Source organism: Haliotis cracherodii, unplaced genomic scaffold, assembly GCF_022045235.1.
Source record: "Haliotis cracherodii isolate W230 unplaced genomic scaffold, xgHalCrac1.p SCAF_8, whole genome shotgun sequence".
Classification (NCBI taxonomy): Eukaryota; Metazoa; Mollusca; class Gastropoda; order Lepetellida; family Haliotidae; genus Haliotis; species Haliotis cracherodii.
Window position 1 is genome coordinate 53,385,978 of NW_027266341.1, and position 24,960 is coordinate 53,410,937.

The following is a 24,960-nucleotide window of genomic DNA, read 5'->3' on the forward strand; positions in this document are numbered from 1 at the left end:
TTGGTTAGCTAATTACATAAATCTGTAACTTGTTCGAAATCATTATTTCATGTTCTGATTTAATTTGCCCTGAAACCTTAACACAAACCAACCATAAAATCATCTGTGACTGTCACATTTATGTTTATGACAAATCTGCCAATTGGATTTTAAGTGAGGAGCTAGTTTTCACACTGGGACCGAATCGTCCTTTCGCTTTCAACACTACTACACTGCTGCTACCACTACTACTACTACTGCTGCTGCTGCTGCTGCTACTACTACTACTGCTGCTGCAACCACTACTACTGGTAACTACTACTACTATTACTATTACCACTACTATTTCTACTACATTTACTAATAATATACACCTCCTCCGTGGTCTAGTGGTAGAGCGTTCGCCCGGAGAGCGGAAGGTCCGGGGTTCGATCCCCGGCCGCGTCATACCAAAAGACGTTAAAATATGGTACTTGTTGTTACTACCCTGTCTGGCGCTCGGCATTAAGGGGCTAAAACAAGGACAGTTCGGCTCGGAGTCAGTATACTGTGTCTGAGTAGAGTATTCATGTTAAACTGCGGCATGGTATCTCAGTTAGCTAGCACTATAAATCGGCATCAGTCCGGACTAGTACAAGCAGCCACACACACACTTGCATGCACGTCGCTATATAAGTGCCATAATCTTGGACGCGACGAAAAAAAACATTTCACCTCAACTCACCATACTAAAAATATAATTTCAAAATACAATATCTTCTATTAAGATATTGTCCTAATGCCTATTACAAGATACCAGAGGTGAAATTGCACTGGGCTCTCATAGCGCTACGACTAAACCAAGAGCATTTACATTTGTGTATTCGTAGCGTTGTTAAGGTCGTAATATATTATGTAACTGGGCCTTTAATCAGATTGATAAGAATGTTCTACACGAACACAGCTTGCCACAATAAACGTAAATCCGATGTCACATACACACCCACTGTGTTTAAAAGATTATAAGAACCAGTGAAGGTTTAATAATTGTCATATTTGTGATAACACTTTCTAAATAAAGTACAGCTTCTAATACTTTTTGGGGTAGAGTCCAATCCGGGATTCGACCCACACTCCCAGAGTCAGGCACCTAATCACCAGCACAGCAAGTCAGCGTTCTAGCCCACTCAGCCACCGAGGCTTCCACAAAATGTAAGTCCGAACTCTAGTGGTCTAGATCACGTACTTTGTGTACCCCTCTGACAAGGTAAATTGGCACAGCTACCATGGCTGAAAGCTATGAAAACACAATGTAATTTTAGAAAATGACCTAATGTATAAAAATGTTACATTGTTTAATCACAGTGAAGGTTTGATGTCAACAACATGTCTGTCAGTACATCACACATTGGCCTGTGGTTTAATCTAACTTAGCTTAACTTACTTACTTACTTACTTTGGAGATTTAGCGTGCGCTTTCCGACTGATGCGTATTTCGCACACGGTCCCGGCCAGGCCATTTAATGTGTTTCCGAAAGGGGCGAAAGTGGTCTGTGCAATCCAAGAGGGGGCTTTAGGGGTTGCTTATATAAAATTTTGGAATTTTGAGATTTGGAATAGATGCCGATGGGGTTGGGGAGGAGAACTAAGGGAGCTGGGTATGGTGGATGTTTGTTTGTTTATGTAATTTTGATTTGTTAGATTATAGTGTTTTTAGATGCGTTTTATTAGTGCCGTTTTGATTAAGAATACGCCTAAGGCCTTGAAGTTTTCTAGTTTATTTTGTGGGTTTAGTATTGCTTCTAGAGTGAGAGCCTTGTTTAGTTTGAGGGTGGTTTGTAATGCGGTTCGATGTGTTAGGTAGTGTGTGCAGTGGATGAGTGCGTGTTCTGGGGTTGCAGTGTGGCCAGTTACCTGTAGTATGTTTTTAATTTTTTTTAGATGTTTATTTAGGTTGGTGTGTCCTGTTTGGAGTTTAGTTATTACTCTGTCGATTTTTTGGATGGATGGAGAATTTTTGGTTTGGTTAGTGGTTTGCTGAGTACTTTTTTGATTTGGCTATTTGAGTTTAGATAAAGGTTATGCCATTTTTGGGTGATTTTTTTGCTTGTTTACGCTTTTAATTTCTGATTTTGAGATGGGTAAGTTTAGGCATTGAAAGCATATATAACCACAGCAACTTGGTAAGCTAACATGAGGTGGGCATCCCTAAAGAAAACAAAGCAAGCTTTGCAAGGCTTTCGCTCCACATCGCAAGTCACTATTATGACGTCATGATATGACATCACAGTCGTATATAGAAAAGCGCCAAAATTCCAAGCTCTCTGTTGTCTCCAAAATGTAAATACATTCCCTTTGTTGATTTATGTCGTGTTTTTCTGCACGAAATGTATTGCCACACATTCTTTGAATCTTGTAGTAACCGCATCTGTGCATTTTGTAACCTGTAATTTTAGATATAATTATTTAAATATGCCTACCGACAATGACTGAAAATAGTACTATTCTATGAATATTAGCTTCCACGGTGATGCGGCCGTCAAACCAGCTGTTTCAATCAGAGGGGGTTTATTGTGATTTAATAGCCTCTGATTGACCAATCAGAATCGAGTAAATTCCAAATTCATGGTAGAATATACAATAATAACAATATAATGACGAAGCCAATGATATAGTATTAATGTACAAAGATAACAATACAATGGCTAAGCCAATTATATAGGATTAATTTAATATACAAAAATAACAATATAATGACCAAGCCAATGATATAGTGTTAATGTACAACGATAACAACGTGATGACGAAGCCAATGATATAGTGTTAATGAACAAAGATAACAATATAATGACTAAGCCTCTGATATCGGATTAATGTACAAAGATTACAATATAATGATTAAGCCAATTATATAGGATTAATATACAATAATAACAATATAATGACGAAGCCAATGATATAGTGTTAATGTACAAAGATAACAATATGATGACGGAGCCAATGATATAGTATTAATGTAAAAAGATAACAATATAATGACAAAGCCAATGATATAGGATTTATGTACAAAGATAACAATACAATGACGAAGCCAATGATATAGTATGAATGTACAAAGATAACAATGTGATGACGAAGCCAATGATATAGTATTAATGTACAAAGATAACAATGTGATGACGAAGCTTCTGATATAGGATTAATGTACAAAGATTACAATGTGATGACGAAGCCAATGATATAGTATGAATGTACAAAGATAACAATATCATGACTAAGCCAATTATATAGGATTAATGTACAAAGATTACAATATAATGACTAAGCCAATTATAAAGGATTAATATACAATAATAACAATATAATGACGAAGCCAATGATATAGTGTTAATGTACAAAGATAACAATATAATGACTAAGCCTCTGATATAGGATTAATGTACAAAGATTACAATATAATGACTAAGCCAATTATATAGGATTAATATACAATAATAACAATATAATGACGAAGCCAATGATATAGTGTTAATGTACAAAGATAACAATATGATGACAGAGCCAATGATATAGTATTAATGTAAAAAGATAACAATATAATGACAAAGCCAATGATATAGGATTTATGTACAAAGATAACAATGTGATGACGAAGCCAATGATATAGTATGAATGTACAAAGATAACAATGTGATGACGAAGCCAATGATATAGTATTAATGTACAAAGATAACAATGTGATGACGAAGCTTCTGATATAGGATTAATGTACAAAGATTACAATGTGATGACGAAGCCAATGATATAGTATGAATGTACAAAGATAACAATATCATGACTAAGCCAATTATATAGGATTAATGTACAAAGATTACAATATAATGACTAAGCCAATTATAAAGGATTAATATACAATAATAACAATATAATGACGAAGCCAATGATATAGTGTTAATGTACAAAGATAACAATATAATGACTAAGCCTCTGATATAGGATTAATGTACAAAGATTACAATATAATGACTAAGCCAATTATATAGGATTAATTTAATATACAATAATAACAACATAATGACCAAGCCAATGATATAGTGTTAATGTACAAAGATAACAATGTGATGACGAAGCCAATGATATAGGATTAATGTACAAAGATTACAATATAATGACTAAGCCAATTATATAGGATTAATATACAATAATAACAATATAATGACGAAGCCAATGATATAGTGTTAATGTACAAAGATAACAATGTGATGACGAAGCTTCTGATATAGGATTAATGTACAAAGATAACAATATAATGACGAAGCCAATGATATAGGCCAAAAAAGATCTGAAACATCGGTACAAAGAATTAACTTGTTATGCATAAAAAAGTGTCATGTATTCATGTTCTAACAACTACTAAATGCCTCTCAAATACTTCATGTTCTAAAGTCCACTTGTTCATAAACTCTTGACACAGTTAGTGGGCAACACTTCCAGAGAACACCGGTCAGTGTATTGACATCGGTATCGAGAGCTTAAAGGAGGGAGAAAGAGGAGAGTTCACCAGACGGATTAAACGGAATCGATAAACTAATTGTCACAGGACTGCACTTTTTTGTGTGTCACAAAATGTATGATATTATCACTGGCACCTCGTCTCTAAACATTAAGATCGTCTGACAAACCTTGAACATTATGGTTTGAAAAGGTTTGCTGTTGAAAGCCATAGTCAATGTTGGAAAAGTATAACATGATATTAATGAATAAGACCATGTCTATTGTTATCGTATCACTATCAACATATATATCTAAACGTGGGACGCTGTTGCATGCTTCAGGCATGTCTTAAATCTATAATCATGGGTTCGAATCCAAGATTATTTCTGATGATGTTTCTAGGTTTGTCAGCACCACAGGCATGGTGTGGTAAATGTCTGAGACATATATCAAATTTCCTCCCATATTAATCTCACACGCCGTGATATTTACTGAAATACTTCTCAAAGCGTCGTTAAACCCGACCCACTCAAGCACTCTATGCTAAATGTGTCTATTCACATCACGACAGAATGAATCGATGCTCTTCGCATCAACCACTAGTTTCTCCTATCAAGATCCCATGATATACATGCCCTTGTGTATTCCTGTAGTATTCTATACGTAGACTGCCCTGCACACCAGCATCCACGGACTCACTGGCTAGTAAACAGTAATGTTGTGTAATACTGAGGGAGTAAATGCTGGTTAGCTGTAGTATTCATTATTCCTGCTATGTCACAAATCACTTCTGGTCCCGGAGGGGGGAGGGGGGAGATGGTTACAGCCATGGCCAAAGCCACTCAGTGTCGGGGTACGATGATAAACACTCTACCAAGTTACACATTGCACCATCCGATCCCCGTCTGAGGCGACTCTGATAACAGGCACACGTTAGTCAATCAACAGGTGCATATATATCATGCACACACCAGGAACACAACAGATGCATGGACTCATTGCACACCAGGAACACAACAGATGCATATATATCCTAAACACACCAGCAACACAACAGATCCATATATATCATAAACACACCAGCAACACAACAGATGCATATATATCCTAAACACACCAGCAACACAACAGATCCATATATATCATAAACACACCAGCAACACAACAGATGCATATATATCCTAAACACACCAGCAACACAACAGATCCATATATATCATAAACACACCAGCAACACAACAGATGCATATATATCCTAAACACACCAGCAACACAACAGATGCATATATATCCTAAACACACCAGCAACACAACAGATGCATATATATCCTAAACACACCAGCAACACAACAGATGCATATATATCATAAACACAACAGCAACACAACAGATGCATATATATCATAAACACAACAGCAACACAACAGATGCATATATATCATAAACACACCAGCAACACAACAGATCCATATATATCATAAACACACCAGGAACACAACAGATGCTTATATATCATAAACACACCAGCAACACAACAGATGCATATATATTATAAACACACCAGCAACACAACAGATGCATATATATCATAAACACACCAGCAACACAACAGATGCATGTCGCGCACGCAGCAGACATAACATACACTACTGCCTAGAAGTTCATTCCCCTTACACGCATGGGCACCGCGTTACGCAACCCGTGTGCACCCCGTTCGTCACTCGTGTGCAACGCGTGACACTCTCATTAGAGGGGGAACAAACTATTGACCAAAGGAGGACCCATGTAAAGCTGAACTTGAAGGTGGTAACAAGGAGAGAAACTTCTGTTATCCTGACGAAAAATGATAATACACATGTATTTGCTAATGTCTCCTTTTTAGATGTGGGAATAACATGAGGACTGTTGTGATTAAATAGATCTGTCTTGTTTTATACGACCATTGCTTCTAAATGCGATGGTGTTAAGAGAATACATGGTCCTGGAAAATGTTATTGCCATTGAAATGCTTTTATTGTGATTTGACATTTACCGTCTGTAGTACGACTTTCAGTGATGAGGTTTGGCTGAGCATTGTTTATATTGGACACTAATTACTTTATGATGGCTGGGACTCTTTGTCTCAGGTCCATGACGCTGGAAAAGAGCAGCATTTAATTACTGAGAGTGGGTTATATCATTGAGGATACACTTGAGGGAGAGAATACTAATTACCGTACTACAGGAAGAGACCTGTAGACGTAAGCGCGGGGCTGTGTTTTAGCTGGCCGTTCCATAATGGCCGCCAGGAGAAGTAAACAGTGAGCTTTGACTGCGTCATCTAAAATAAATAATAAAATACAGCAGTGTTATTTTCAGGGGTCTGATGAATAAACTCCCAGCGCTACTGTCAGTGTATCTTCTACTTGATCCTTGATACATCATTTTGGCATTCACAATATATAGTATTTCAACGTACAAAGGAGAACTGATCTAAAGCAATTCCGCGGGAGTGGTTGTTGCCTTTACATTACTGTATTTTCCCATCGAATGATATAGCAGAAACTTGCTCGCGAACTGTGCTCGCCATTCGTAAGTGCATTCTTATTGATAGTAGTAGGACGTATGGTCACATTTATCAACAAAAATGAAAAACAGTTTTGGAAATGTAGGTATATTTGTGGGGAGCATCGATAATGGTGATGAAGTTTTGATAGGTCACTTGCTTGGTAATTGTGCGATCTTCGTGTACATTATTTTGATTTGCAACACAAAGTAAACATTTCATCTGAGCATTGCTTATTTTACAGTGTGTATATGTTAAAACTCAAAATGTAAACATATTTCACTAAGGAAATTTATAAAACGCCTAAATATTCAGGTTTTTTACAAATTGACTGAAAAATATGTCCATCTGTATTAATATGATAACGAATTCCAAATATTTGTTTATGTTTAATACCATCACCAAGTACAGTTCTGTATTGTTTGACTTCTTTTCTTAGCATTAGTAATATATTGTGATGTGTTTAAGCCATTTTGGTCGTCTTAATCGTTTTTAGTCAGTCTGTTAAATAAATGGACAGATTGTTCAGTCAATTTGTAAAATGACTGAAATATTTAGATATTTTATAAATTGCCTAAGTGAATCATATTTTACACATTGACTGTAACATTATACACTCTTACAAAAGGAAATACTTGTGAAAACAACGTCTATCGCGCATTTAAGAACTTCCCAACCAAAACGGAAAGGAACAAGAATGATTCTGTTCAAAGCTGCAGCGAATGAATGAAAACAAAATGCAAATATCATTATTACAACCTACCAAAGTTATAATGTATCCGTGAATATCAACATAAAGGGACAATATCCATCGCGTCTGCAGCTGTACAAAGAAACTTATTCGATGTCAAATGTCTCTGTAAGAATCAAATACTTTAATAGGGATATTTTAACCCCCGTGTTCGTTTCTCAACTAATCACTCAGACTGTTTCAATTGTTTCACATAGGTGCCAAGTCAGCTGAGAAAGCCCACGTGACAACTATTTTCGATGTCAAATGTCTCTGTATTTGGAAACAATATTTGGAATATATATTACATATATATTAATAGTAGATTTTATCATTAGTTTATTATCATAAGTTTATTATATATACATATAATATGATATGATATGAGTGTATTCCCTAGGTTTAGTAAACCAACCCTCAAATGTAAACACTTACTTTTGACATATCCACTGTGCAAGATAACAGTAATTAATCAATCAACGTATTTCCTGTTGATCCTTTGATGGCTGGGAATGATCAGTTGATTTACAAAAAAAAAGTAAAGCAACTGATCATGCATCTCTTGCTGGGCTGCCACGTGCATATTACATAACACACATTCCACCTCACTTCAAACCTGGATTGAATAATTACCCCAGGTACAAGAAATACAAAATGGGAACCTTTTTCGGGTAATCTGAGTGGTGCTACAACTAAGTATACATGTTATAAATTCATTAACTGAGCAGCAAGTGAATTACGACAAATACACAAGTGTAGGGTTATACCAGAAAACGTGGATGACAACAAGGGAGTAGGAATTGTATCTTCCACTCAATCCGAAATCCGAAAATGCTTTCACTGCAGTGATACTTTTTTATTATTAAACTGTAACCATCAGGGGTGTTTCCAAATAACGACATCCGATGAGCTTTCGCCGTTATTTGTCTGTTTGTTTAGGCTGAAGAAATTAATTACCATGCGCCCTTTGTCGAAATCTTCATAGATCACGGGAAACCAATCAGTTTTCCAAAATGCGTAAGTTTATTACGCTGTCCTTTCAGACTGGTAGCCCAGTCTCTTGTCACGCTCGGTTGCGTTAGCAAGCAAATCGACTCACGGCAGCTGGTGAGCCCAAGCGGAAATCCAAAGGTCGTATTACCTGAAGAATCAACCTTCATTTGAGAAATATCTACTGCTCTCGAAATCAATATTTCTCCCAATATTAAAATCAGAATTTCTGACCAGAGATTACCCGTTGAAACTTGTCGATGGCTGAACATACCATCCAGTGTCCACTCTGTGATTCTATCGCTGTGGGAGATGAATTGCATTCCGATCTGAAGCTTTTCACCAACGGCGATATGGTATCCTCCCAAAACGTAGACCTGCCAAAACGCAGACCCGTTAAAACAACACTCGTTATGGCTGGTTGCATCAGCAATAAGTACCCTGTACCCTTGATAAAGTAAAATGGTATCACCCATGTAACAAGAAAGAAAGCTGGGTAGATTTCACATTTTTTTGTTCAAATGTTATGTCATTGTCATTTACGATCATCAGTCATTTTCACTTGTTCATCATCAGTGGACCAACTGCATCCAGGTACTGAAGGGGTGTCGTCCTCTCCGTCAGCAAACAACAGGAATCTTCTTCCATCTTGTGTCGCTGTCCACTGATCTGGAAGGTCCACCTCAGCTCTTGACCTCGGCAATGGCGGGATGTTCTGTCGTCCCGTGGCAACCGAACACTAATTAAGACGGCCGACCTTGTATTTATGGTCTGGTGAACACAGCTCAATGACCGCTCATTAACTCAAAATTCACATCTCACTGTTTTGTTTTATCTCACTATTCATTTGATACATTTGTCATCTTCAACTGGAACCCGGTCCCGTGTTACACGCGTGGCACAAGCGTGTGCAACGAGTGACCGACGCGTGCGCAACGGGTTGCACACGCGCTGCACACCCGTTGCACACCCGTGTCCAACGGGTGCTCAACCCGTGTGCAACCCGTTGAGCACCCGTGTCACATGCGTGTTACACGCGTTCTCAACGCGTGTTAGGGGAATGAACTTCTAGGCAGTTGTGTATGTATGGATATCACGCACATGGCAGACACAACATATGTATGGACATCACGCACGCAACAGACGCAACATATATATGGACATCACGCGCAGAGCAGATACAACATATGTATGGACATCACACGCGTAGCAGACACAACATTTGTATGGACATCACGCACGCACCAGACACAACATAAGTATCGAAATCACGCACGCAGCAGACACAACATATGTATGGACATCACACACGCAACATACACAACATATGTATGGACATCACGCAAGCAGCAGACACATTATATGTATGGACGTCACGAACACATCAAGACACAACAGGTGCGTAGACATCACGCACGCAGCAGACACAACATATACACGGACATCACGCACTCAGGAGACACAACATATGTATGGACATCACGCACGCAGCAGAAACTACATATATATGGACATCACGCAAGCAGCAGATACAACATATGTATGGACATCACGCACGCAGCAGACACAACATGTGTATGGACGTCACGCCCGCAGCAGACACAACAGGTAAGGGGCACGTAGGGCACAACAGATTCATGGGCGCCACATCAGACACAAAACAGACACATGGGCACCCACCATGCACACATTAGACACAGCAGGTACACGGGCAACACGCGCACATAAGGCGAACAACAGCTGCATTGACACAACAGAGATATAGACATCGCGCACACTTCAGACACAACATGCACTCAGTCATAAGACACAAACAGGCGTCACTTATTGTTTTTAATCGTATAATGGGGCTATAGTACACTGCGTGATCGAGGATGCACACCCGTATCTATCAGACCTAAATTAGTCAATAATCCCCTGTGACATATCCATGGGGAGGTTTCGGGTAACAGGTACACTCATTAACCCTTACTGACACTCATTGCCCGTGCAGCACGCGGGTATCGATCTGACAGCACATCCGCAGACATGGAGCCCCATTACCCGGAGTCGTGATGTGGTCGCGGACGACACCATTACCGTGTATTGATGGTGCGCATGTTTTTGGTAAATAAACCCCGCAGCTAAAGTACTTTCAATCAAGTAAATGTGCAGTTCCTATCGATACCGAATTGAATCGTATTACTAAATCCAGAACACAAGAACACGTCCCTTTGCAAACACCATGGACGGGTTTGTCCAAATTAGAATTTACCAATGTTTGTCCGGACTACATCCGACATTCAAGCCACTTGATTTTTTTATTTCTTTTACATGTTTGCATGAAAAGTAAATCGAGAAAATTAATATAATTTTTTATATGTTTTTTTTTTGTTTCCAAAGACGGAGCACGGGTTGCACGGGCGCCTCATGCGCTGCAATTCGTTGTACAGGGCTTTATGCGTGCCAGAACTATGAATGAGTATTCGAATCCAAAATTTTGCTCTGATTTTAATTTTTGGTTTGTCATCACCCTACCCGTGCTCGTGATTTTCATCTGAGTGAAAGTCGCCTGAGACCCGCGCCCTTCCTCCCACATTTAGATGATGTTCAAACTGACGTAAAAGGGCGTAAACAGGCGTAACACACTATCATTATACCAAGATATTTGTTCAGTACAAAAATGAGTATTCTGATTAAGTGGCGATTGGTGACATTTTGACATACGTCAAACACCGGCACGACGTTTTTTCAGCAGAAACTACAAGCCGTCATTTTACTGATTACTGGAAGAAACTGGAAAAATATCAATGTTGTTTAGGAATGAGATTAGCGGATTGTAACGAGTTGGATGATTAGACATTGAGAATGCTATTTCCTATTTACATTAAATTGTATTGTCATAGTTGTAAAATTGGTCATGTTTTCCTCAATATTTATGTAATAGTTAACTGTGGTAATAGTCTTTATTGTGTTATATTAAGTTAAATGTAAGGTGCTGTTTTCAATCAGTCTCACATGTGAAGGTCGCAGCTATCTAGAAAATTACATAACATCCTTGGAGCATGGTCAGTATTATCTATCTGTACGTGTCTCAGCCTCTATCGCAATGAGCGCTTGTCACACGTTTGCTGATACGTCCAACTCATATCAATATTTTCGGACTACTTCATCAATTATTATTCAACTTATGTGGACATCACTTGGTCAAACTTCTTAGGCAAGCCTTAATCCCTATTCTCGGCGCACGAACTCAAATTTTCTTATCAAGCTGATAATTGAACATGCAGTAAATTCGTGACCATTCAAGGTGTCTAGAGTATATATACTGGCTAGCCCCGGGGGTACCTCACTGTCGAGAAATCCCCAATAAAGGAGCTGGCCATAGACACTTTGTTTGGTTTCTTTGAAGGTAAGTCATGTTCACCTTACTATTTCTCTAAAGTTATAAGTTAAATTGTTTTATAATTTGTATCGTATATGGAGCAATATTACCAGCTGTAAAGGTGTTTAATCTTATGTTATTGACCGTGTATAAGTGCAAATATATTAAGTGAGTTGTATCTATTTAACGGACTTATCTGTCAAATATACGTGCGTTAGGTTTAGACAAAACTATCGTTTAAGTATTAACTCCACAGTATAGCATATATTGAATATCAAACATGTTCCGAGTCGGAAATAAGATGTTAACATTCGGGTGTCGTGGTAGCAAGCTGTGTATTTTATCTGCTTATTGATATTTTAGTGTGATTCAGTTATTTTGTATATGTGAAAATGTCGCGTAAATGCAGACGAACTATTTCACTTTGATCAGACCTTTTATATCACACGAGGTATGTACATATCTTTTAATGTAAGGATTCTATGATGAACCATACATTGCATGTATTACTTGTTCATAAACAGAATCCAGACTGTTTTAAATAATTTTTATATGAGTTATTTGATGGATCTAGCCTGGCAGAAAACGTTAATTTCTGTAGCTAATATATGATGTATTCACATCACACATATTTATGCTAATAGCACAGCTAAGCCAGAGCTAAAATCAGTAATAATATCCATGTAATCATTTAGCTAATCTGTTAGCGATGTACAAATAAGATAGGTAACTCTCTTGTATTTACATAGGTCTGAGCATAATACATTTGTAACACAGCTTCAGCAAACATGTCTACGTTACGAGCAATGCCTAAAATGTACATATATCCATATATTCTACCATTCAGTAATGTGAATGGACATTTGTTAATGGGCCCGTTAACTCAGTGTATGTGGATGCTATCAGATATAGTTTGTTTGTTCCGGTAGTTTAGATGAATTATAGATATGGCCTTCAAGTATAACATATACCAGCATAAAACAATGAATGATATTTGCTCAGACGTACAGCCAACGCATGTTGTTATTTATGTTTAAATCTGCGTACATTCGATACCGATATTGGGTTTAACTAGGTTTATACGTAAATAAGACATACCTTATGGCAGTCCCATTTAGCAAGGCGTAATCATAATTAGGAGTGGCTGAAAATAAGTATCACATAAGATCATGTAAGCTTTGTTCACAGGTATCTTTGTAGACTGACTTTAATATTGTTATTTGTAATTGGTTATTTTATCACTAAGCCCATGATACATTTGTATATCATGACATTTACACTCTTATGTATAATCATTGTTTAATATCACGCACTATTGTGATAACTGCTTCTTTTATGGAAACTGTAAATGTTCTATATGACTTTGTACTTTATATGTAAAAATATTTCTTATTTTAAATGTGAAATGACTGTCGAGAAATCCCCAATAAAGGAGCTGGCCATAGACACTTTGTTTGGTTTCTTTGAAGGTGGTGCCCGATCCCGAGCTAATTCCCCAAGGCTAATTCTAGATATTGTGACGGTTTGCATACGAAAGTGTCAAACCATCACAAATGGTGGACCTAAATTCTAGATGACCGGATACACCCCTTCAAACTACCGAGAGAAGCTGCGCAGGCCTGAGCCAAGGTCCCTCCTGACCAGTTTGCTTCATCAAGCTCCAGTCTCGCAGTCACCGTCTACGCCGATCCTTGTGTCACCCGCTACAACTACATCAATCTCTTCAACAACAGCAGCCTCCCCATCTACATCAACATCTTCATCTATACCCTCCATCAGCCAGATGTCAACACCCATGCCGCACATCAAACTGCCACAGTTTTCAGGAACTGAGAATGCCCAAACGTGGTGGGATGACTTTGTTAATTTTTCAAATTTCTTCTCTTATAATGATGTGAAGAAATGTCAACTCATACCATTTTATCTAGAGGGTGCAGCCAAGCTGTGGTATCAAAATCTCCCTGAAGGTGACAGACTAGATATAACTAAGGTGAAAGAAGCCTTCACCAAAAGATTTATGAAATCAGCAGCCTTTGATGTCAGTCTATTACAGTTGGCCCAGGAACAGGAGGAATCCATCAACACCTTCATCACCCGGGTCGAGACAGCAACCATCCACCTGAAGCTGCCGGCATCTGTCATTGTGGCCGTAGCTGTAAATGGCCTTCGATCCAACATTCGTCAGTGGGTATACAACAAAGAGCCCACCAATCTACAGGAGGTCCGTCACCAGGCAGAGCTTGCCCAGAAATCACTTTCCAATGCGTTCTCAAGATGCTTCTGAGGTTGCCAAAATTCTCTTCAACGAAGTTATTACTCGTTATGGTGCCCCTCGTACCCTTCTTTCTGACAGAGGTCGTCAGTTCACTTCAAAGCTCGTAAACGCACTTTGTGAGCTGCTTGACATCAAGCACCATTACACATCTAGCTATCATCCCCGCACCAATGGTATGTGTGAGCGCCGCAACAGCACCATTGAGCAAGCTCTCAGAGCCTACGTAAAGGCTGACCAATCCAATTGGGCAGAGCTTATTCCCTGTGTCATGATGGCTATGCGTTCAACACCATGTCACTCCACTGGCTATTCTCCTCACTATCTTCTCTTTGGTAAGGAAATGCATCTTCCTGTTGACACTGCCTTACTTCCAAAACCCACCATAGGTAAAACTGCAGAAAGCCATCTCCGCACCCTGTTGGAAAATCTGAAGGTAGCCAAATCCATTGCCAAGGATAATATGCAAATCAGTCAGGAACTAAATAAAGACCGACAGGATCTCAAAGCCAAGCCTCCGTCCTTCTCAGTTGGTGACAGAGTATTGATGACAGATCCTACTGTGAAGAAAGGCCATTCTCCCAAATTGTCCCTCAAATGGTCTGGTCCTTACACTATCACTGCACTTGGTCCAAACCACACTTTCAAACTTCAGCATTCTCACACTGGCAAAGTCCACAAGTCCTTGATACATGCTGACAGATTGAAAACATACACTGAGCGTGCTGAAAATGCTGACATGCAACATGATGCAGAACGCCCTGAAGCTGATCATGAGTCTAGGTCCTCCTCCCCAGAGCCCCAGGTCACCACAAATCCACCACATGATCTTGATGATACAAACATGGTGCCCTCACAGTCAAATATCATTGATCAAGGCAATACGTCACCCACCTCCTCTCCATCTGATACACCTATCCAGTCTCAGAGACACAATGCCAACACAAATGACAGGCAAACCTTCCCTGTAGATCGCATAATTCGATGCAAATGGATCAACAATATCAAACACTACCAAATCAAATGGAAAGGGTATTCTGGTACCACATGGGAACCGGCTTCCAATCTAAGCCAAGATCTCACTGAACACTATCATAAGCACAAAACAATGTCTGGGCATAGACGCAGGCATGGGCACAAGTACTTCAAGTAATCTATTAGTTCTAAGTCTCCTTATTCTCTTGGGGTATTTCCCTCTGGTAACCATGGATTTTGATTGGCCACCCCCCCTTGCAGTCAAAATAATGTCTGCGTTCTTTAAGTGCTAGGATTTGCTAATGTTCTGCAGGCATTTTGCATCTCCAGGTCATCTTTCTTATGGTTTCCTATTTCGTTTCTCTAAGGGTCTACGTGGAGTCTGATGATACTATGGCTTCTGACAGTCTTCGCCCATCCAGTTTTTTGTGCCAGTCCTGTACAACGTCTTAATTATGGAATTGTGTACCAGCCAACCTCAAAAGTTCACTTCGCTACAGAATACTGGGTCCACACCTATGAGGTTAAAATCCCAGCAGTACCAGGCATTCCCACAAGGAGCGGCTGCCATCAGGGCAATAGTACATGTGCTCTCCTCAATCAAATACAAATGCATTTAAATGTAATTAAAACGAAATGTGTTTCACAACTAACTGAAACACGACAACAACTAATGCAATTAATTCCTGAATCAAAAACTCCTTCATCAACCCGTACAAAGCGTGCTGTTCTAAGTTTTGTTGGTTCCTTATCAAAAACATTGTTTGGAACAGCCACAACAAATGATGTTAATATTTTAGCCCAACATATAAATGCCCTCACCAAACAGGATATTAATGTTGCACATACTCTACAACAGCACTCAGAACATTTGTCCTCCTTTATGAAGCTAGTTGATACCAGATTTAAAAATGCTATCAAAGGTGTAAAAGCAAATCATGAGGCCATCCGTTTAACAGCCCGTGCTATGGAGCAAAATGTTAAATCCATTCAATCCACATTTGTTACATTAACTTCTCTCTTGATAGATCAGATACAGAAAGCATATATTGTTGAACACCAACTGGAGGAACTTAAATTAGGTATTCTTGATCTCGCCAAGAATAAATTATCACCCCTTCTTATTCCTCCCCAAATCTTGCAACAAACAATTCATCATCTCAGTACCCTTCTCTCAAAAAAATATCCAAGCTTTAGACTTTTGCAAACAACACCTGCCTTCTACTACTCTAATGCCAAATTCATATATGCTCGTGCTAAATCCTACGTTTTTATTTCTATAAAGTTTCCAATTTCCTCTATCATTCACTCCCTCCAATTGTATAAAATTATCTCCCTGCCTCTTCCTATCAATGGTACATCTGCTCATACAACTCAACTGTTGGATATGCCTGATTATCTTGCACTTTCTCAGGAAACTCAACATTATGTTAACTTGGATAGTTCCACTTTAGCTTCATGCAATGGGGATGAAAATATCCTGCACTGTCCTTTTCATATAGCTCTTCAATCGTTTACTAAACCTTCCTGTCCTCTGGCATTATTCCAAAATGACAAAATTGCAGTTAAAACGCTCTGTGATTTCCGTTACATAACTAAGCCTCAACCTCCCCAGCTCATTCCTGTTGATGCCTCTCATGTTCTTGTCTATCGCATTCCCTTTCTGAAACTTCACTGTCCTAATAGTCATCGTATGATTCCTGGTTGTACATTTTGTGTGATCGTCGCTCCTTGTTACTGTTCACTGTCGACTGAGGAATTCTTCTATCCAGCATCCTTTGGGTCCTGTGATAACACTACCAAACACATCACCCATCTGTATCCTGTCAACCTGGCTCTGCTTCAGCATTTCTTTGATTCATCTGTCCTCTCTACCATTGCTGGAGATACCCATTTTAAGACAAATGTTAACTTTACCATTCCAAATTTTAACATATATTCACATGAATATTCAACTATTTTGGCTAACGACAATAAAGCTCATCTTAGTTTGAAGCTCATTGCAGAAAGTGCAAAGAAAGATAAAACTATTTTCAAAACAATTGCAGAACCCCTTATAGATGGCCAAATTCCCATTCAAACTTCCTGGCTTGACACTAGTTCTGTTCTTGCTGTCACAGCTGCTGCTGTTTCAGGTGTCGCCATTATACTGGTTTGTTGTATGTTCTTCAAAATCCGCACACTCTCAGCAGCGCTTACACTTGTAACCTGTGTTGGCCCTGTTAAAGCTGTGTTACCTCCTGCTCTTAATTATAATGATCACACTCCACCCAATTCAGGTACAGCTAGCTTTGTCCTTACTGATCTTGCTGACTACCATGTTTCTATTCTCCTAGGCCTTATAACCTTAGCTATTGCTTCTATCCTTCTTCTTCTTCTCTATCAACAGCGTTCAGGTCCTCGGAATGGTCTAGTTCTTGAACTCACATCAGGTTCTGAATGTGTGGCAATCCCAGTCATATCTCTGACACTCTGTCCTTCTTACTGGGATATTCAATCACCCTTAACTGTGGAAAACCTCCACATTGCTGGTTACTTCTTCCCCACCCTCTCTGTTAACTGGCCAGGCTTCATTGTAACTAACCAGCTTACTAAAACCTCCATCACTATTCCCAATACCATTAGGATTTCGTACTTCAATGCTCGTCAACTCCAAAAGATCTTCAAGCAACCTTTCAGCGCCTACCTCCTACTTGTCCACAATAATTTGTATACGATTCTTGAACCACCTACCTCAGTGCAATCATTTTAGTGTGTGGGCAGCAATATTTGAGCAATGCATCATGTATCATTTGTTTCAGCTAGTGTATTCATTTTTCATGATTGATATTGTGTTTTGTTTATTTGATTGATTGTCATATTGTGTACGTTCTCAATCTTGAAGCTTTTGAGGACAAAAGCTCCACGACGCCTAGGGGTATTGTCATAGTTGTAAAATTGGTCATGTTTTCCTCAATATTTATGTAATAGTTAACTGTGGTAATAGTCTTTATTGTGTTATATTAAGTTAAATGTAAGGTGCTGTTTTCAATCAGTCTCACATGTGAAGGTCGCAGCTATCTAGAAAATTACATAACATCCTTGGAGCATGGTCAGTATTATCTATCTGTACGTGTCTCAGCCTCTATCGCAATGAGCGCTTGTCACACGTTTGCTGATACGTCCAACTCATATCAATATTTTCGGACTACTTCATCAATTATTATTCAACTTATGTGGACATCACTTGGTCAAACTTCTTAGGCAAGCCTTAATCCCTATTCTCGGCGCACGAACTCAAATTTTCTTATCAAGCTGATAATTGAACATGCAGTAAATTCGTGACCATTCAAGGTGTCTAGAGTATATATACTGGCTAGCCCCGGGGGTACCTCACTGTCGAGAAATCCCCAATAAAGGAGCTGGCCATAGACACTTTGTTTGGTTTCTTTGAAGGTAAGTCATGTTCACCTTACTATTTCTCTAAAGTTATAAGTTAAATTGTTTTATAATTTGTATCGTATATGGAGCAATATTACCAGCTGTAAAGGTGTTTAATCTTATGTTATTGACCGTGTATAAGTGCAAATATATTAAGTGAGTTGTATCTATTTAACGGACTTATCTGTCAAATATACGTGCGTTAGGTTTAGACAAAACTATCGTTTAAGTATTAACTCCACAGTATAGCATATATTGAATATCAAACATGTTCCGAGTCGGAAATAAGATGTTAACATTCGGGTGTCGTGGTAGCAAGCTGTGTATTTTATCTGCTTATTGATATTTTAGTGTGATTCAGTTATTTTGTATATGTGAAAATGTCGCGTAAATGCAGACGAACTATTTCACTTTGATCAGACCTTTTATATCACACGAGGTATGTACATATCTTTTAATGTAAGGATTCTATGATGAACCATACATTGCATGTATTACTTGTTCATAAACAGAATCCAGACTGTTTTAAATAATTTTTATATGAGTTATTTGATGGATCTAGCCTGGCAGAAAACGTTAATTTCTGTAGCTAATATATGATGTATTCACATCACACATATTTATGCTAATAGCACAACTAAGCCAGAGCTAAAATCAGTAATAATATCCATGTAATCATTTAGCTAATCTGTTAGCGATGTACAAATAAGATAGGTAACTCTCTTGTATTTACATAGGTCTGAGCATAATACATTTGTAACACAGCTTCAGCAAACATGTCTACGTTACGAGCAATGCCTAAAATGTACATATATCCATATATTCTACCATTCAGTAATGTGAATGGACATTTGTTAATGGGCCCGTTAACTCAGTGTATGTGGATGCTATCAGATATAGTTTGTTTGTTCCGGTAGTTTAGATGAATTATAGATATGGCCTTCAAGTATAACATATACCAGCATAAAACAATGAATGATATTTGCTCAGACGTACAGCCAACGCATGTTGTTATTTATGTTTAAATCTGCGTACATTCGATACCGATATTGGGTTTAACTAGGTTTATACGTAAATAAGACATACCTTATGGCAGTCCCATTTAGCAAGGCGTAATCATAATTAGGAGTGGCTGAAAATAAGTATCACATAAGATCATGTAAGCTTTGTTCACAGGTATCTTTGTAGACTGACTTTAATATTGTTATTTGTAATTGGTTATTTTATCACTAAGCCCATGATACATTTGTATATCATGACATTTACACTCTTATGTATAATCATTGTTTAATATCACGCACTATTGTGATAACTGCTTCTTTTATGGAAACTGTAAATGTTCTATATGACTTTGTACTTTATATGTAAAAATATTTCTTATTTTAAATGTGAAATGACTGTCGAGAAATCCCCAATAAAGGAGCTGGCCATAGACACTTTGTTTGGTTTCTTTGAAGGTGGTGCCCGATCCCGAGCTAATTCCCCAAGGCTAATTCTAGATATTGTGACGGTTTGCATACGAAAGTGTCAAACCATCATAGTATTATAGTGTATTGAAATACGCTAATGTCATACGTATTTGATATCATTTCTTAATTCGTTATCATATCCATAACACGGAATCGATAAAATAACTGTCACAGTTCTGCACTGTTTTCGTGTTACAAACTGTATGGTATTATAATTGGCAGCGGGTCTATACACCTGTAACATCATCTGAAAAACCTTCAACGGTCCAGTGAGTTTGGTTTTACGCCGCTTTTAGCAATATTCCAGCAATATCACGGTGGGGGACGCCAGAAATGGGCTTCACACATAGTACCCATGTCGGGAATCGAACCCGGGTCTTCGGCGTGACGAGCGAACGCTTTAACCACTAGGCTACCCGACCGTCCCAATGGTCCAGTGAAGTTGGATAGTTTGGCTGTGGAAGGCCGAAGTCAATTGGCTTCATACCTTGTATCTTTTTTGGAATCGAACCCGGGACTTTGATGTGACTCCTTGACCGCTGAGCTACCCTACCACCCCTCTTATAGGTATGGTGCTGAAAAAAGACAGAATCAAACGAACCTGGGATTCGAACACAGGTTTCCGCCACGCATAATAAGGGATACAACTCTGTCCATCGAATTGTTGTCAGACCACCTCCCTGGTCTAGAGGAAGGTTCGGGGTTCGATCCCCGGCCGCGTCATACCAAAAGACGTTAAAAGATGGTACTTGTTGTTACCCTGTCTGGCACTCGGCATTAAGGTGCTAAAGCAAGGACTGGTCGGCTCGGAGTCAGTATACTATGTCTGAGTGGGGTATTCATGTTAACTACGGCATGGTATCTCAGTGGGCTAGTACAAGCAGTCACACACAGACACACACACACACACACACACACACACACACATACACGTGCATGAACGTCGCTTTAATTGCAACAATCTTGAACGCAACGTTAAACCCCACCTCACCTCTAGTCCACTGATCAGAAGAGATCACAACTAATCGCATGTGTTGAACATGTACTGTGTATTAACTGTATTGGGTACTCTACTTTCGAATAAACGTCAAACGTTGATTAATCAAACACCGTCAATTCAAATATTACCATATACTTCATACAGGATGTAGTTTAATCAATAAACAATAGTTCTTACCGATAGGTGTTCGTTTAATTCATCAGTAAAACATCATGGGAGTGATAACTACCTGCTCTGTGACGCTACATAATTAATGCTATGGGTCGTGTGTTCCGACAGTATTTCATCAGTAGTAGCCTTAGCAACATGTCAACAGTGAGTCCATGGATCGCGTGTCTCTGGAGCCCCCAAAACACATTATGTCCTACTTATCTGCCCTATGATTGTTTCTGACAGCCTCAATTGTCCAAGTCGGTTTATCAACCATCGTGTTGTCCCGATCAATTCCGACAAATACCGAATGGGCTTCGGGTGAATTCGGGTAGTGATGCGTGAAGCACGGTCAAACAACCACTTTGAGGGACGTAATGCTTTGACTGTGTCGTGGGATGCATGTTAATAAACGTTTATCGGCTTTAATTGATTTTCTAAAATCTGTTGACTTGTTCAGTAATGACACTAGTGCATTGCTTGATGGGTGCTTAGTAGATCGATGCGACACTACCGGAAGAGCCGCCTCTTTGCTGTAATCTCAGACAGCCTAGCACAGCCGTTGTGTGAGGGGAGATTTCATTGTCAACAGCTTAACGAAAACATGGAACAATCGCCCGACGGCCTTTCTCAAGATATTAATATATCTAAGAGATTCTTACGGAACCCTTTGTCAACCAGAAGTACATATTAATCTATCTAACATTTACCATTTGAAATATATCAACACAAAATGGAATACGTGTATATATTACATGGAGCCGCGCCTGGTCGAATTGATGGGTCTCTGTTAAATCTTCTTATAACAATCGGGTTAACCTTAGCAGGATAAAGGTACATTTTGTGAAGTATCGGCGTTGATTGTTCCAGGGATATTCATGTGATCTGTGAAAAACCACAATTGCTACTTTGGTCCCTGTTGTGTCTCTGATCAATGGACAGCATCACTGAGTTTGATGCTTCACTGGCTTATTGATGTCATTTCAATTATTGCTGTATCACGTACCGAGGGAATCTACCACCACAAAGTCGCAAGTTGAGTTGCAAGCTTTGGTTATTCCCAGAAGAAGGCGAAAGAAGTGATTCAGAACGCATGCATTTTTCATCTGATACTATGCCACGTTCAGGTCAAAAGCTATGTGTTCTGGACTTAAGTGCAGTATAAGGTCTGGAAAACTTTAAAATGAAAAACTGAAGAAATGTGATATGGCGTCTTCGAGAGGAAAGTTCACTGAACTTAGCGAAGAGGCATCTAACGTGTGTAAATACGATTACTGGAATCAAGTGTTCATTACAGTTTGTGAACTATATTAGTTTCCTTGACAAGAATCATATCTAATTATTGTACTATGGAACAAGACTAAAAGAAGATTCGTATCGGAAACACTGTATACGTGAAAAAGTAGTGTCACTTTCGTTTTAATGGATCTTACCTTATGGTACATTTGTTATTACGGACACTTATGTGGATTATGTGTGTTAATGGACACGTATTGTATGTGTCTTACACATTGAAGCGGGCTAATTCTTTGATTAACACGTGTCAAACTGGAGATAGACATCAACCCTGACACGTACTGTGTCATGTACGTTAAACCTGTCACGTGATGTGTGTCACAACCGCTTAACTGGTCATGTGCTGTGTTTCGTATAATTTAGGCCGGTCACGTATTGTGTACCTTTTAAGTTAGACCGGACACATGCCATGAGTCGTATATCAGACAGGTCAATTACTGTGTGTTAAAAAAATAAACTGGTCACGTACGATGGGTCGTAATATGCGTTATTAGTTTTAAATCAGACACGTACCTTGGGTTGTTAGTGATAAAGAAAACACGCCCTGTGCGTTATAACTGATAAATCAGACATGTACGTTGCGTTGTTATTGATAAATCAAATATGCACTGTGCGTTATAAGTGATAAATCAGACACGTACCTTGCGTTGTTAGTGATAAATCAAACACGCACTGTGCGTTATAAGTGATAAATCAGACACTACTTTGCTTTGATGGTGATAAATCAAACACGCTCTATGCGTTATAAGTGATAAATCAGACACGTACCTTGCGTTCGTAGTGATAAACCAAACAGGCACTGTGCGTTACAAGTGATAAATCAGACACGTACGTTGCGTTGAAGGAGATAAAGCGGACAGGTACCTTTCGTAATAAATGATAAATCGAAAAGGCACTGTGCTTGATACACGTTACATCAGACACGTACTTTGTGTTTTAAGTGATAAATCAAACATGCACTGTGCGTTATTAGTGATAAATCAGACACGTACGGTGATAAAGCGGGCAGGCACCTTTCGTAATAAATGATAAATCGAAAAGGCACTGTGCTTGATACATGTTACATCATACGTACAGTGTCACACACACATAATGTGTTTTATAAATGTATCGTAAACATTACACGACAGAACGTTACATCTTAAATGTACAACGGACACGCATTGTAGATGATGCATTTTACACTGGACACGCATTGTGGATATTATACGTCACAATGGACACGCAATGTACGTACTGTAAGTTACAGTGGACACGTGTTATGCAGAATGCGTGCAATTCCAGATTTATTTGGCCAAATTAGTAAGATACTGGTGTTATAAAGTCGGTTACACTGAAACATCGAAGTCAGTTTATAATGAAGTAATTTACAGGACCTCATTATATCGTGGCTTGAACGGATGCGTGTGCAAACGTTCTCTCGTTTAAATGTCAAGTGTGATGATCAACCAGAGACGCCATGCCATGCTTGGTCACTACTCATGTCATCTGTTGCAAAATCACGAACTCAAGCGTAGAGTCTTAATTGGCTTGGAGTGGGATGCAGTCATATTGCAAACAGTTGACGGCGAGTCGCACCGTTACCAACAGCGTGCTTGTTACAGCGTTGAGAAGAATGCATGCAAGTGCTGGAAAATGCGCTAAACAACGTTGAGAGGGATACATTGCAAGTGTCGGAATATGCGTTCGCAGGCCTGAGAAGGATACGTTGCAAGTGCCGGAATATGAGTTAAACGGACTTGAGAAGGATACGTTGCAAGTGCCGGAATATGAGATACACGGGCTTGAGAAGGATACGTTGCAAGTGCAGGAATATGAGTTAAACGGACTTGAGAAGGATACGTTGCAAGTGCCGGAATATGAGTTAAACGGGCTTGAGTAGGATACGTTACAAGTGACGGAATATGCGCTAAACGGGCTCGAGAAGGATACGTTGCAAGTGCCTGAATATGCGGTAAACGGAATTGAGAAGGATCTATTTCAAGTCCCGAAATATGCGCTAAACGGGCTCGGAATACGTGCCAGGGGTACGAGAAACAAGGTTGCTAGCTCTGACACAAAGGGTACAAGTAATCCATAAATAGGAACACTTCATAACGCTGAGATTCGACACGCGACTTCTCACTTGCCGAGAAGTCACGCAAGGTGCTACGAGTTTCAAAGTGCTACGGGAGACGTTGCGCAGCACAGCGGTGTTGGAGCGTGTAGACAAGCTGACACTGTAGGCACTTGGAAGGGGGAGCTGTATAGCCAGGTTTTGTGTCCCTGGAGCCACACTGCGCAGTGTTTAAGAGCAA

General features: G+C 39.1%; 2 protein-coding genes across 2 annotated transcripts; both read left to right on the forward strand.

Annotated features, from left to right (window-relative positions):
• The first annotated feature begins 13,654 nt into the window (after positions 1 to 13,654).
• LOC139451059 (uncharacterized) lies at positions 13,655 to 14,365 on the forward strand. The gene has a single exon (XM_071232860.1). The coding sequence runs from the start codon at positions 13,655 to 13,657 to the stop codon at positions 14,363 to 14,365; it is 711 nt and encodes a 236-aa protein (XP_071088961.1).
• Positions 14,366 to 14,696: 331 nt separating this feature from the next.
• LOC139451061 (uncharacterized) lies at positions 14,697 to 18,080 on the forward strand. Its single transcript, XM_071232861.1, has 2 exons — positions 14,697 to 15,231; positions 15,829 to 18,080. Exons 1-2 carry the CDS (start codon positions 14,697 to 14,699, stop codon positions 18,078 to 18,080), a joined length of 2,787 nt encoding a protein of 928 aa, XP_071088962.1.
• The last annotated feature ends 6,880 nt before the right edge of the window (positions 18,081 to 24,960 follow it).